Source organism: Eriocheir sinensis, chromosome 27, assembly GCF_024679095.1.
Source record: "Eriocheir sinensis breed Jianghai 21 chromosome 27, ASM2467909v1, whole genome shotgun sequence".
NCBI lineage: Eukaryota > Metazoa > Arthropoda > Malacostraca > Decapoda > Varunidae > Eriocheir > Eriocheir sinensis.
The window spans coordinates 2,678,240-2,693,773 of record NC_066535.1 but is presented as its reverse complement, the minus strand read 5'-3'; the positions used below and the strand labels follow the sequence as shown (position 1 = coordinate 2,693,773).

Here is a 15,534-nt window from a genome sequence, read left to right as displayed (position 1 = left end):
GAGGGTGCTGTATTGCTTAAAGTGAGGTCTATCTGTCTGCTTGTCTGTTTCTCACAGAAATTTTAACAGTTCTCTTACTGTTGAAAAACTACACCAATTCTTTCTTTGAAAAATATCAAATGGACCATACCTTGCATCTCTTTCATGAAGTACAGGTGAAACATTACCTGGACTGTGAGGACCTTCGGGAATGCATCTTCTTGACCAGAGTAATGATGCAGCCAAGTAAGAAGCCACCACCAACTATGGCAGCCAACGCAGTGATTATGGTGGTTGTAGTGGAAAATACTGGGTGGTATAATTCAGGATCTGGAATACCAAAAGGAATAACATTGATGGTAGTGAAGGTTTAACTGAAATTAACTAATTATGCGCAAAAGTGTATGTGGAAGCAAAATGCCAGAGGTACCAAATTCCTCTCCCTCCAATGAAATGCAATGGGTGCAGTGATGTAAACGAAATCTATGAGTGGATACAGAAGAAAAAATCATAAATAAAAACAGATAAGACATATAGCAATATATAGCATATAGCGGTGGCTGAGTCGTCAGAGTAACGGCCCCGTGTTCAGGAGGACGTGAGTTCAATCCCCGCCTGGTGCCACCAAGCTGGGATTTTTCAGCCGCCGCCGAGTGGCTTAAAACTACCCACATGCTTCTATTTCTGCCATGGTAGACGGTCACTGTTCTTCCCCTAAATCTATTAACAGTGGTGTCCCACAGGGTTCTGTCCTATCTCCCACTCTTTTTCTGTTGTTCATTGATGATCTTCTTTCCAAAACGAACTGTCCTATCCATTCCTACTCCGATGATTCCACTCTGCATTACTCAAATTCTTTTAATAGAAGACCCACCCTACAGGAACTTAACGACTCAAGGCTGGAGGCTGCAGAACGCTTAGCCTCAGACCTTACTATTATTTCCGACTGGGGCAAGAAAAACCTGGTGTCCTTCAACACCTCAAAAACACAGTTTCTCCACCTATCCACTCGACACAATCTTCCAAACAACTATCCCCTATTCTTTGACAACACCCAGCTATCACCTTCCTCAACACTAAACATCCTCGGTCTATCCTTAACTCAAAATCTCAACTGGAAACTTCATATCTCATCTCTTACTAAATCAGCTTCCTCGAGGCTGGGCGTTCTGTACCATCTCCGCCAGTTCTTCTCCCCTGCACAGTTGCTGTCCATATACAGGGGCCTTGTCTGCCCTCGTATGGAGTATGCATCTCATGTGTGGGGGGGCTCCACTCACACAGCTCTTCTGGACAGAGTGGAGGCTAAGGCTCTTCGTCTCATCAGCTCTCCTCCTCATACTGTCTTCTACCTCTTAAATTCCGCCGCAATGTTGCCTCTCTTTCTATCTTCTATCGATATTTCCACGCTGACTGCTCTCCTGAACTTGCTAACTGCATGCCTCCCCCCCTCCCGCGGCCCCGCTGCACTCGACTTTCTACTCATGCTCATCCCTATACTGTCCAAACCCCTTATGCAAGAGTTAACCAGCATCTTCACTCTTTCATCCCTCACGCTGGTAAACTCTGGAACAATCTTCCTTCATCTGTATTTCCTCCTGCCTACGACTTGAACTCTTTCAAGAGGAGGGTATCAGGACACCTCTCCTCCCGTATTTGATCTTGCTTTTGGCCACCTCTTTTTTTTTTTTTTTTAGGAGCAGCGAGTAGCGGGCTTTTTTTTTATTATTGTTTTCTTTTTTTGTGTGCCCTTGAGCTGCCTCCTTTGTTTTAAAAAAAAAAAAAAAAAAAAAAAAAAAAGACCACCTATCAACCTGGACTCTAGATTCTAGGATCAAAGATAAGCTCTGGGAGGGCAGCATGAGCCAATGCAAGATGGCGCCACTATAAACACTCGCCTGCGCCAGAACGGGCTGGGCCGACCATCAGGACCCACCAGAAAGAAGCCTTGGACCGACTATCAGGATCCACCGGGAAGAAGCCTACCGGCGCAACAGGCCGCCGCAAAAAAAAAAAAAAAAAAAAAAAAAAAAATAAGCCTAGACAATTTGGATTCAAGTTGGACCTGGTTTACAAATAATAGAAGAGTTAATGAGTGGAACACATTTAGCAGACATGATATCAATCTATGTCTCTGATGCCCTGCTGTCTCTTCCTTCCCAGGGGGTGGCCACGGCAGAAGTGTCTCCATCTCTCCCTGTTCTGGCACTCCCTCTCAACACGCTCAATCCTACTACTTCCAACTCTCTTGCTCCAATACTCACTCACCCTATTGATCCACTTCACAGGTGGTCTTCCCCTGACACTCCCTCCCTCAAACACTCTCTTCACGAATTCAGTCTCCCCCTTTCTCATCACGTGTCCAAATCAAGTCAACACACCACGCTTCACCCCCTCCACCACTCCACACTCCACTCCTTTTGCTGTTACACCCATACCAAATTGCTCATACATGGTTTCATTACTTTCTTCACTCCATCCTGAAACACCAAATGCACCTCTTATGTAACTCATTTCCACTTCACATATTCTCGATTGCTGTGCTGCAGCATTCCATGTCCATGTCTCTGATGCATATGACAGAGTTAACAGGATCATACTGTCCCTTATTCCCCTCTTTACCTCCATGCTCACACTTCTTCCTTTCATAACTCTCTCCAATGCACCTACTACCTGTCTGCCCTTCACTGCTCTTTCCTTCACCTCACCTTTCATACTTCCTTGCTAACATAAAACTGTCCCTAAATATTTGAACTCAAGTCACCTCCTCCATTCTCTCCTCCCCTAACCTTATCCTGCACTTTGTTGTAGTCCCTGCTCTAACTCTGTGCAGCTTTGCAAAATCAATGACCTGCTCTCTCGCCCTCTCATATACCATAACCTTACTCTTTCCAGCATTCACTCTCAGCCTGTCAAGCTCATCCACTATCCTCTGCAGCATCCTCTCATTCTCTGCCAACAATACTGTATCATCTGCCATGAGGGCAGTGCAAATAAGAAAGAAAGCATAAGGAGAAGGTTGGACAGGTTTATGAATATGGATGACATATGGTATATATTATGTCTACAGAGGCTGCCTCTAGCAGACCAACTTAACTCTTGCAGTCTACTTCTGTCTACTACTACTACTACTACTACTACTATTACTACTAGTCTACTACTGTAAAGAGCACAAAATAAAATCAAACTCCAGTCAAGAGGAACTTAACTTGCATGTCCGTCCCTGGCCTCTGAGGCTCAGAAGTACCAATGACAGCTTTGGCTGTCATTGAGAAAAATATTTCAATGAAAAAGAAAAAAAATTAAGGGCTGGCATGAGTCTGAAGCCTCTCGGAGGATCACTGAGTGCCCTACCTATCAGATGAGCTCAGAAGGCTGAGGGTGGACATAGTGGGACTCTGAGATGAGGAGGCCTGGCAGTGGTGAGATCATTAGAGGGAGGTACACCTACTACTAGTCTGATGTGAGCAATGGTTTCCATCTTAAGGTGTACCTATAGGCATCTCCAGCAAACTGCAGCCATTTATGGTGGAGGTTATTCCAGTTGATGAGCGTATAATGCAAGTGAGGCTGAAGCACACACTGGGCTTCATGTCTCTTGTTGCAGTGTATGCTCCTACCAAGATGTGTGAAACTGAAGAAAAGATGTTCTATGCCAAACTAGTATTAGACCAGTGCCCCCCTTGGGACACACTCATTGTCTTGGGAAAATTCAATGCTACTGCTGGCACTGATAGGGTAGCTATGAGCTATGTGTTGGTCCCCATGGTTCTGGTACCAGAAGTATCAACAGCTCTCTCCTCTTGAATTTTGCAAGATCCAGGAGTAGGGTTACAAATGGTGGGAAAGTTTCCAGAAAATAGAAACTTTCCAGGGAAAGTTTCTGGGAATTTTCAGGGCATGGGAATATGGTGAATTTTGGGGAGTTTTCACATTTTTCACACCTGTGTTTTTGTATTGATAAATACACCAATTTGGGTTAATATAACTTAACTGAAAATTTTCAAGCAATAAAATTTGTACAGTAATCCCTCGTCTATTGTGGGGGTTAGGTTCCAAAAACCCCCGCGATAGGCGAAAATCTGCGAAGTAGCAACCTTATATTTTTTATTATTTATATATATTTTAAGGGTTTATAAAACCTCCCCACACTCTTATAAATCTTTCCCACACTCCTGTTGACCTTTCCCACACTCTTATAAACACTTCCTAAGACGTTTCGTTGTTGCAACGCGGTCCCAATAAATGATACTATAATTATTGTTTCGACTTTCGACGTTTGCTTTGTAAATATGAACTTCACGCAGGAATTAGTTTGGTGGGGTGGAAGAATACTCAGAGAAAGGACAATATGAGCGTAGCTCACTTCTTTTATATCACAATTAGGTAAATAAGGAAGGGGAAAGGGAGGAGAGGGACAAAGTGAGTCATGAAAAAAATACTGATAGAGGATGTAAGAAGGGAGAACAAGGAAAAGTAGTGGAGGAAACAGGGAGAGATAAAGAGGATGAAAGCAAGAAGAAAGGTGTTGGGAGGGAGGGACAGTGGGGAGAGTCATGTCAGGTCCTGAAGGAGAGTCAGGTAGGGGCTTCATTCAGGACATGACCTGATTCTCCCTCCTGCCCCTCCCTCCCCACACCCTTTCCATTTCACCTTCTGTGTGTGTGTGTGTGTTTACCTAGTTGTACACACACACACACAGAAGGGGAAATGAGAAGGGAGTGGGGAGGGAGTGGCAGAAGGGAGTCAGGTCAGGGCTTTGGTCAGGACATGACCTGACTCACTTCTGCCCCTCCCTCCACACACTCTTCCCATTTCCCCTTCTGTGTGTGTGTGTTTTTGTGTGTGCGTGTGCGTGCGTGTGCATGCGAGCGAGCAAGTGTGTGTGTGTATTTACCTAGTTGTATTTATCTAGTTGTAATTTTACAGGGCCTGGGCTTACGCTCGTGTGGTCCCGTCTCTGTATCTATAACTATCCAACTTTTCTTTGAAGCTCTGCACACTCTTTGCCAATACTATTTCTTCACTTAGTCTGTTCCAAACCTCTATATTTCTTTGTGGGAAGCTATATTTCTTTATGTCTCTTGAGCATCTTCCCTTCCTCAACTTTTTACTATGTCCTCTAGTATTCCTGCTGGAAGGTTCTTCTCTTAGTAGCAATTTCTCGTTATCTACTTCTTCCATTTTACTCAATAGCCTATATATTTGTATTAGGTCTCCTCTTTCTCTTCTTTGTTCTAGTGTTGGTAAGTCCATTTCCTTTAGTCTCCCTTCATATGTCAGTCCCTCCAGTTCTGGAACCATTTTTGTTGCCATCCTCTGTATTCTTTCTAGTTTTTTATGTGTTTCTTCATATGTGGAGACCACACTGTTTCTGCGTATTCTAGTTTAGGTCTGATCATAGTAGTAATTAATTTTTTCATCATTTCTTTGTCCATGTAGTGGAATGCTATACCTATATTTCTCACCATGTTATATGTATCACCAAAGATCCGATTTATATGACTTTCTGGTTGCATATAATCTTGCATTATTACTCCCAGGTCTCTCTCTTCATTTACTTTCTTTAATATTTCACCATCTCCCATTTTATATGTCCATTTTGGTCTTTCTACACTTTTTTCCCATTTCCATAACATGACATTTTCTCACGTTGAATTTCATCTCCCATTTCTGACTCCATTTCCAAATCTTGTTTAGGTCTTCTTGCAGCTCCTTGCAGTCTTCACTGTTTCTTATCTGTCTTTGCAGTTTAGCATCATCTGCGAACAGGCTCATGTAGCTGTTTATTCCCTCTGGCATATCATTAATATAGACTAGGGAGAGTACTGGTGCTAAAACCGACCCCTGGGGCACTCCACTTTCCACCATTCTCCATTCCAATCTAGTGTCCTTAACCACGGTTATGGACACTAAATCCACCCATCCATCTCTTTCCTGTAATAAGTCCGTCACTCTTGAGTAAAAGCTCAGCAAGTTTGTCACACATGAGTGGCCTTTCCTAAACCCATATTGATTGTTTGTGATTAGATTATGTTCTTCTAGAAATCTAATCCATTGTTCTTTTATTAATTTCTCACATATTTTACATATTACGCTGGTCAGAGACACCGGTCTGTAATTTAGGGGTTCTTCCTTTTTTCCACTTTTGTATATAGGTACCACTATGTGTGTGTATGTATGTGTGTGTGTGTGTGTGTGTGTGTGTGTGTGTGTTCATATAATCTAATGGGGAAGGAGAAACGGAGGAAGAGTGATAGAGTGAGAGATAAGACTAAAGATAAGAGAGTGTGAGAAAGGAGGAAACAAGGGAAATGAGTGGAGGAAATGGGACAGGAAAAGAAGAGAAAGGTAGGGAGGGTCAGGTAAAGGTGAGAAAAGAGGGGGAGAGAAAGGGTGTGAGTGGGAGGGAAAGAGATTAAAAGAGAGAGGTAGGGAGGGTCAGGTAAAGGTGAGGAAAGAGGGGGAGAGAAAAGGTGTGAGTGGGAGGGAAAGAGATTAAAAGAGAGAGGTAGGGAGGGTCAGGTAGAATATTTACATGCTGCTGTGAATTCTGTCTCTGATAGTGCATCAGAGAGCATCGTAGGGCAGCATGAGCCTCAATAGGCATCACATAAAAAATCTTGCCTGCACCACCAACTTGCGGCAACAACAACAGCAGCAAAAAAAGAAAAAATAAATAAATAAATAAATAAATAAATAAATAAATAAATAAAAAATAAAGCCTACAGGCTCCATGGCAAACTTTTACATTTTTTTTTTCATTCTCAAAGTTCCCAAAAATTCCCTGGAAAGTATCCCAGTTCAAAGTTCCCGGGAGGTTGGGAACTGCAGGTTTTTGGTACCAGAGATCAGAGCTGCACCGCTGGACTCGGTATAGCAATGCTGGAAGGGTAGCTAAGGAGATTGACCACATCCTCAAAAGTACTCGTTGGAGGATCCTTCAGGACTGCAAGTTTTTTTTGGAGTGAATTCTTTGGAACTGATCATAGGCTTACTATTGTAACACTCAAGTTTCATGTCAGGTCAAGAAAAATCTTGAGATGCAACAATACTGTGTTCCATCTCAAGAGGCTGAAAGACCTGGCTTGTGCTCAGGAGTATGAAGTGAGTCAAATTGGTTCAATGTCCTCAGCACCCTTGAGGACCCTGTAGAACTGTGGGATGCCTTCAAATGTGAGACTCTTCGAGCTGCCAGGGAGTGCATTGGAGAGTGCTCGAGACCTAGGGGTGGATTTGCCTTGGCGGAGACGCTGGAGAATACTGAGGAGAGTCACGCTGCCAGACTTGCTAAGGCTGTCGTGTAGGACTAGAGCTCTCCTGAGGAGAGACAAGGAGAGGTATGTCAGGGGTCTTGCTGAGGAAGTTGAGGGCCATTTAAATGTGAATGACTTCCTACCTGCTTACTGAGCCCTGAAGAAGCTACAGTCTGAGCCTCCCTCTCAGGTGAGCATTATCCAAACAGCTGATGGCTACCTCGTGTCAGACATGGATGGGCAAATGGCTCGTGGGGCTGAGTACTTTGAGCAGTTGCACATGGCGGATGCTTCGAGAGGGCAGCTTCCAGGTGCTGGGTTGCAGGTGGTGGATGGTGATCCATCCCTCAATGAAAACCCACTCTCTTGATGAGGTCAGAGAGGCTGTGGCAAAGTTGAGGGGTGGAAAGGCACCTGGCATCTGTAACATTAGTGTGGAGCTGCTCAAAGCTGGAGGTGAGGCCATGATCCACAGGTTGCACGTGGTCTTGACTGCCGTATGTTAATCTGGTACCATTCCTCCTGACTGGAAGAGGGGGTTGGTTGTCCCAATTTAGAATGGGAAAGGGGACCATCAGGCCTGCAACAACTACCGTGGTATTACAGTGGTCATTGAGCCAGACAAGGTGCTTGCCCATCTATTGCTGATGTGGATTTGCAGCCTGTTGCTGAAGCTGCAGAGACCTGAGCAGTCTGGGCTCACACCTGGTAAGTTAACAATTGACTGTATCTTAGCGCTTTGTATACTGACGGAGAACCAACGCAATTTTTGACAAGGGATGCTTGCTGCATATATTGATTTCAAAAAGGTATTTGATTCAGTGCATAGCAAGGCATTCTAGGACCTCCTGCGACTTGGTTTGCTGACTGACCTGTATTCAGGAACTGAGGATCCTGTGAAGTGTGGGGTGCCCTTGTCCAACTTCTTTCCTGTGAATGCAGGAGTGAGGTAGGGCTGTGTCCTTGCCCCATCGCTTTTCAACACCTGCATGGACTGGGTAATAGGCAGAGTTGTGGACCAGTCATTGTGGAGCATCCATTGACAATACCAGGGGCACTGACTTTGTTTTTGCCAATGATGCAGTAATCTTAGTGGTGTCACTGGAGGTTCTGGTGATGGCTCTCAAGGCATTGCATGAGAAGCCCTTGGGACTTCAGATCTCTGGGCCCAAGACCAAGGTACAGGTGTTTAGAGGCTTGCTAGATGAAATAGTACAGTCTGTTCATGCATGTGGCAAGGACATTGAGATCTTGGAAAATTACACATACCTTGGCAGCATAGTTCAGAACAACAGTGGGTCTCACCAGGAAGTCTTACGGCGGATTGGCCTGGCCCACAGTGTTATGGACTCACTCAGCATGAGTATATGGCATCATTGATGCCTGTATAGAAGTTACTTGTGCTCCCTGTCTTACCCTATGGCTGTGAGACATTAACCCTAAATAGGGACTTGGAGAGGTGGATTGATGCCTATGGTATTGTGTCTACGCAGAATCATGGGATATTGCTGGAATGACTGTGTCAAACTGCCGACTACTCCATGAGAATGATTCGACATATATTACCCACATATCCTGTCAATTCCAACTCTGGCTATACAGGCATGTGGCATTAAACCCAGAAGTTGACCCTGCTCATTGGGTTGTTTCTGCAAGAGACAATCCTGAGTAGAGGAGGCCAAGGGGATGTCCACAGGGTTCATGACTTGAGCAAGTTGATAGATCCAGCCAGGTGGTAATTTGGATAAGGAGGAGGCCTGCATGGAGACTTGCCCTGAAGGAATCCTGGGCTTGGCATCGTAGGGTGGGCAAGCCGACAGGCCCCTCAGCGTATGCCCTCATTGATTGCTTGATGGACGAGTTGGGTGACAGGCTGATGGTATACAGCAATGATGGTGGATGCTGCCCAACCAGTGGGTGGGGCTCAACTGGCCATACATTAGGCCTACCAGCCTAACTATGTCAGTCTCGTGTTTGCTTGCTGGGTTAATTTTTCTGCACTATTATTGATCTAAATACAACACATTATACATCACCAGAAAGGAAATTTATTCAGCTATATTATGAAAAAAAAAAAAAAAAAAAAAAAAAATTTACTTCTTGAACAAGGTCTTTAGAAAAGATATTTTTATAAGTTGACAAACTTTCATTTTTTTTTTTTGTATTATATTTTGAATATATTATTTTGTAGGGTGTGTGATAAAGTGCAATTACTAAGCCTCACAATGAGACATATTCACTTCTTTAGGATGATTATTAGTTGTGCTACAAGCAGTGGAACTAAAAGAACTCTAAGCGACTGGTCGCACACGGCTTCAGCTGAGGTCACACATAATTCTCGTTTTTTTTCAAACACCTCTGATGTGAATGGGTTAAGTTACTCCAGGCATTATTATTCTCCATTCCTTCAGTACATCTGGTTTCTAAAACAAGTCACTGTTTATGATAACACTGCAGACAGGTGTTCATGGTTTTAGCACTCACCTTTGCACTTGAGCTCATCGCCTCCTCCTAATGGCACAGCACAGTTGTAGTTCGAGTCACATACATACTCTGGGTTGATGCAGTAATTCTCTGAGCCTCTGCACTGGTACTGCCCCTGGCAAGCATCTGAAAATGCTAAATGTCAACCACCAGTATGAATTAGGAAGTAGAATAACTACAATGCATAACAACTATGAAACACTAAGGGAGTCAAGCCGTAGCTTTTGTTGGCAGATAGATGTTGAAGAAAACATGACGAGCTTTGGAAGATGACTGTTGTTTCCCAAGTGAGCAAATTTAATGGCATAGTGAAAACATACAAATAATAAAACTATTAAGTTCTTGTAACAACAATAATAACTTTTCATATTCTGCTCCTATTAATATGCAACAAGCAAGCACTTGACTTCCTTAGTGTAGAATTGCTACAAGATCAATAAGAAATCAAAAGCAACCTTCTACTGCATGACAGCAAATTAAGACCAACACCCAAAACTTTGTTTTTGTGAGGATATATTACCTCACTTATAGAATATACTCAGAAATATAAATATTCAATGATTTATATATAAATCAAGACTAGTGTGGCAGTTGTTTGTATCAAAGCTTAAGCTGAGAGCCAGTGACAACACAGTACTTCCCTCAAAGTATATTAATCAGAGGAGTAAATATTAGGCAAGCTCTGGTTATTACATTTAGAAGCCATCTTTAATCAAGCACTTCTATTAATATAATTTAATGCAAAAATAGAAAGGGAATATTAAAAAAAATTTACTTTCTAAAACTTTTAGAACAATGAATTAGTTATAATTCATGTATATGTTACAGTAAAATCTTCAAAACAGTAAATTTGTAAATTTCCTAGAATTTTCAGGAAATTTAAAAAGTGACTGTTTCAATCAGTAAATTCACAAAATTACTAAAAAATTTAGCTTAGGTTAGGTTAGGTTAGATTAGTTGATGCTCCAGTAAATTTGTATTTTTCCTAAATTTTTTAGTTTACAAATTTACTGGAGCATCAACTAACCTAACCTAACCTAACCTAAATTTTTTAGTAATTTTGTGAATTTACTGATTGAAACAGTCACTTTTTAAATTTCCTGAAAATTCTAGGAAACTTACAAATTTACTGTTTTGAAGATTTTACTGTAACATATACATCATCATTGGATCTCCAGTATTTTACATATAAAACCCAATTCAAATTTACATAATAAATGTCCTTACTTGGAATAAGTTAGAAGAAAAGTTAACAAACTAATACACTAAAACTACATACAAATTAGGAGTCTTATGCATTCCACATAACCAATACACCTCGGATTTTGTCTTGCAACATTCAAGGTCTGACTGCTACCTTCAAAGCTGTCTGATAAGCTGACTGCAAGCTGTTTTCATTCTGGCCCAACAATGACATAAACACACTATCCCACAAGCAGAAGGAATCAAGCATGAACAGGATGTTGAAACTGACCAATGATCACATAGGAGTACTGTCAGTACCATACAGACTCCACAAAAACATCAAGCATAATGAGTTGTTAAGTCTAATACATGCACTTCTACAGCAGTTAGCTAAATGTAAAAAAGTGGATAACTATATAACACTGAAGTTATTCATATCAATGTTCAGTTACCTTAGCTTACTCCTGGCAGGAAATCAAAGAAAGATTGGATAACTTTCATTACAGCTTATTGTAAAACATTCTCTCTTATGCAAATATGTATATGTATATGGTATCCATATTCCTAACAATGAGAAAATAGTAGAGATGAACTTTTTATGAAGAGTGCTGAAATTATTCCAGTTTGTATCAGGCTTGGGTGTAAGTACATGTACATGTTCTGGTACTCATACTTAGGTACACAATATCATGTATTAGTACTCAGGGTCAAAAGTTTTTTAGTACTCTTGTACTCGGCCTCCAAATACTTGACAGTTTTGTGAGTATTTTCGAGTACATTTAAGTACAACAACAAAATGCAAACTTGTGGCTGGTGTGGTGATTGATGACCTCTATGGGTGGAGAAGAGGTCAGGGTAAAGGATTAAGGTGTGTCCTAAGCTTGGGTCTTGGGGAGACCAGGTGGTTTGGGTCCTGGGGTGAGATGACATGTGAGGTGGTGATTCAGGGAGGGGTTGGCAGTTTGTCACTTCTCAAAAGCAGTGCTTGATTCTCATCACTGAGGTGATTCAGTAGATGCCTGGAGCTGTAAGGTTATCATCATCCATACTGCATCATGATTTTACTTTGGGGTATATCATTATAATGAAGTATACAATGATATTATAAATTACATATATATACAATACGCTGCAGATTTTATTTTAAGGTTAAATCAGTAAAAAATATGTGTACTTGGATTTGAGTACATTACAAAGGTACTTGTACTTGGACCCGAGTTCAGCTATAAAACTGAGTAACTGTATTTATACTTGGATTTGTGATATCAAAATGTAATCATACTTGGACTCAATACAAAGAAATGTAATTTGTGAACTAGGGAACAAGTGGTAATATCTATACCACAGTAGGATTAGAAGCACAGGAAAGAGGTTTCCAGCATCTATGAATCTTTGTTAATGTGGCACCTATGTGGCATTTGTTACTTGGCGAGTTTAAAATTGCCAGCACTCTTCTGATACTAGACGTCACCAAGAACACATCTTCACACCTGCATCTTCAACTTAGTTATTCTCATACCTCGAGAAGCATATTTTAAGGAAAAGGCTGAGAGCAATCTGAAAATGCCTGGTCCAGTCCCTTGGAGCATATTGGACCTAGTCAGCCACCATTCCAAGGGCATCTGTCTCATACCTCTACCTATCTCTCCCTATGCTCTGGGACTCTGAGCTAAGTAAATAATTAGTATTGGCTAATTCTATTTGTCTTAGAGAGTTTAGCAGGCAACTCGCCTTTGATTAAAGTAGTAATCCTGCATATTTCCTAAATTTTTCCCACAAAATGAGTAATGTGTGATGTGTATGGTGCAGTGTGGCTGGGTGTGATGTGTGGGGTGGTTGGCTGAGTTTGGTGTGTGGTGTGCATAGTGTGGCTGGGTGTGGTATGTGGTGTGGCTAGGTGTGATGTGTGTTGTGAAGTGGTTGGGTGTGGTGTGTGGTGTGGTTAGGTGTGGTGTGTGGTGTGGTGTGGCTGGATATGATATGTGGTGTGGTATGATTAGGTGTGGTGTGGTGTGGCTGGGTGTGGTGTGTGCTGTGGTGTGACTGTGTGATATGTGGTGTAGTGTGGCTGGGTTTGATTTGCCTACCACTCTACTGCAAAAGAGCGGAATGGGAAGGGGGGGTTGCAGTTGCAACCCTAAAATTTCTTAGCGTTGGAGTCAGAGTCAGAATATTCTAGATCCGACTCCACACCCCTGGATTTAATGAGGGTTTACTGTATAGCACTAACATTTAGGTTAAGGTGGAGATCTATTAGTTAATAAAGAGGTATAAACTAATTCAATAGCGAAAGATTACCATTCTTCTTGATTTTGCTGTTTGATAAATAACTACAGTAGGCACGCCTACTTCGCGCCTTCACACTACGTGAAACGGCTACAACACAAGGACGTGATAGTATAACCCACGAACTCAAAGTGTGCGAGTTGAACTCATAGTACCTGAGGTGGAAGCAAGGAATGAAGGAACTATTAAATTCCACACCCACGCCAACACTCCAGTCAGTCAAACAAAACAAAACAAGACACAAAAATAGAAATAAGCAATGAAAATGTAGTATAAACATCGCAACATGTGGAAAACTATGGAATGCACATGGCATACCTCATACATTTGTCTATTAACAAGCTTTGCCACCCGCACAACCTCACCGCCACCACCACACCACACCGATACACCAGTCAGACAAAACAAAACAGAAAGAAACAGAATCAAGCGATGTAAATGTAGAATAAACATAATAACATGTGAAAGGACACTGTGAAATACGCGTGGCGCACCTCATATTTTTGTTTGATATGTTTGTTTGTTTATCACTGGCCACCGGCGACACCATCACCACACTACACCAACACACTCCAGTCAGACAAAACAAAACAGAAAAATAAACAAGCGGTGAAAATGCAGAGTAAAGACAATTACATGTGTAAGGGCACTGTGGACATGGCGCACCTCATACTTTTTTTACTTGCTCCGCCACCCTCAACGCCTCAACACCACAACTTCATCCTTGGCACCTCGTTGCAAGTCAGTCTTTCCAATATTTTGTACTGCATTATGTCCGGTTTACGTCACGTACAGTACATGTGTATGTGTATGTGTTTGAGCGCCTTCTTGGTGTCCTGTGGCGGGGGAGTGGCTGCACAGCGCTTGGCGAGGGAGGCAGTGTTACAAAAAAGGCAGGTCAGTCAGGGAATTGCCACCCATATACAATTTTTTCAACAAGAACATGTATTCCTACTACGTGAGCTCATATGTCGCCCATATGGTTGCGTAATAGGCGTGCCTACTATATATGACCAACTTTTTTAATGAACTGATGGGCGAATACACACGAGTTTTACTCATCAAGACTTGTTAGGTATATAGCCTTATCTTGAAATATTTTCATTTGGTGGCATACAGTCTGCTAGAACTAAGCATCATGGATTTGCAAATAGAATAAGAAATTAATTTGGGCAGACTACATTATGTCTTTGTGGCAATTCAGAAATTTTAGAAGACAAGGCAGACGTAACCAGGTGGAGAGGTGAGATTAGAGCATTTGTCAGAGCAGGTTGGAATACACTATAGTCTGTTTATTAGGATACAAGTGGCCACACCCTCATTTTTTATCTTAATTTTCATTGGCCAAGTGGCAGCCAATTACTACACTCCATTAGTTTAATTCAGCCTTTGCCCAGGAAGCACACTCTCTGTGGAATGTACATAGGACATTATTATACCTCAAACTCACTGTGAAATATCAACAAAATGCAATTTCACCATTGAACATTTTTGGTACCTAAAGTGTCAAGGACTATGATGGGACAAAATAATAGCTCTCTCGCTTCGTCTGCAGCCGCCACTACCCCATCGGCCAGTTTCACGTGAAATACTAAGCGGCGATCACTGCCATTGCCCATTGGTATTGATCAAAACAAACAAAGTGACTGTGAAAGTGGCCCTTAGTTACTTAACAGTGCGCACTTATACACTTCACCCTGAACTTAGGTGTTTTTCTGTCCTTTTCTTTCCCTGATTTTGCTTTTCTATGCCCTTTTGCTATTTTCACTATTACTTTTCACCGTCGCTGCCATGCATTACAGGTCAAAAGAAGAAGAAGAAGAAAAGGAAAACAGCACCAGGAGATCTACAATTTTCAAAGACTTGATAAAAAGATTTTTGGACTGTGGTTCCACAGCACAGGGTGTTCTCTTATCTTGTTAATCAAGTAGTAAGCAAAGCAGCTCTACCAGTCGATCCATTTTACAAACCTCTTGGTGGGCCATCTTCCACTGCTCCTCACTCCTCAGCCACTGCCGTCGTCTGTTTGTTTACATGCAGCCGTTCAGTATCCACGTACCCACGCTCGTACTCACAACCATTTTCCATTCATAAGGACAACCAACAACTCGCTCCCGGTTGGGCATATGAGCAACCGTGGTTGTCCATAGCCCCAATGGTTGGACACCGCCTTTTAAGGCAGCATGCATGACGCCGACGGTAGGTAGACATGACCCATACATGTCAAAGCAATGTGAAACTCGTGGCGGTAATGCGCGAAACTCGTGATGGTAAGAATTTAGGACTAAGCGCTAAACTCGAGGATCGTGAAACTCGGATAGCGCGAAACTCGAGAGGGTACTGT

The 15,534-nt window shown here is 42.2% G+C and overlaps 1 protein-coding gene across 2 annotated transcripts in view; it reads right to left on the bottom strand.

The window, feature by feature from the left end:
- LOC127003979 (uncharacterized) overlaps nucleotides 1-15,534 on the bottom strand; it is a 36,729-nt gene that overhangs the window by 4,041 nt on the left and 17,154 nt on the right. The window contains exons 6-7 of one of the 2 annotated variants that reach the window (XM_050871062.1): nucleotides 9,720-9,854; nucleotides 168-309 (exon numbers count right to left, since the gene is read on the bottom strand). In XM_050871062.1, coding sequence (XP_050727019.1) covers nucleotides 168-309; nucleotides 9,720-9,854 — 277 coding nt within the window. The remainder of the gene's footprint in view (nucleotides 1-167; nucleotides 310-9,719; nucleotides 9,855-15,534) is intronic. The other variant, XM_050871063.1, reaches the window with a different exon arrangement.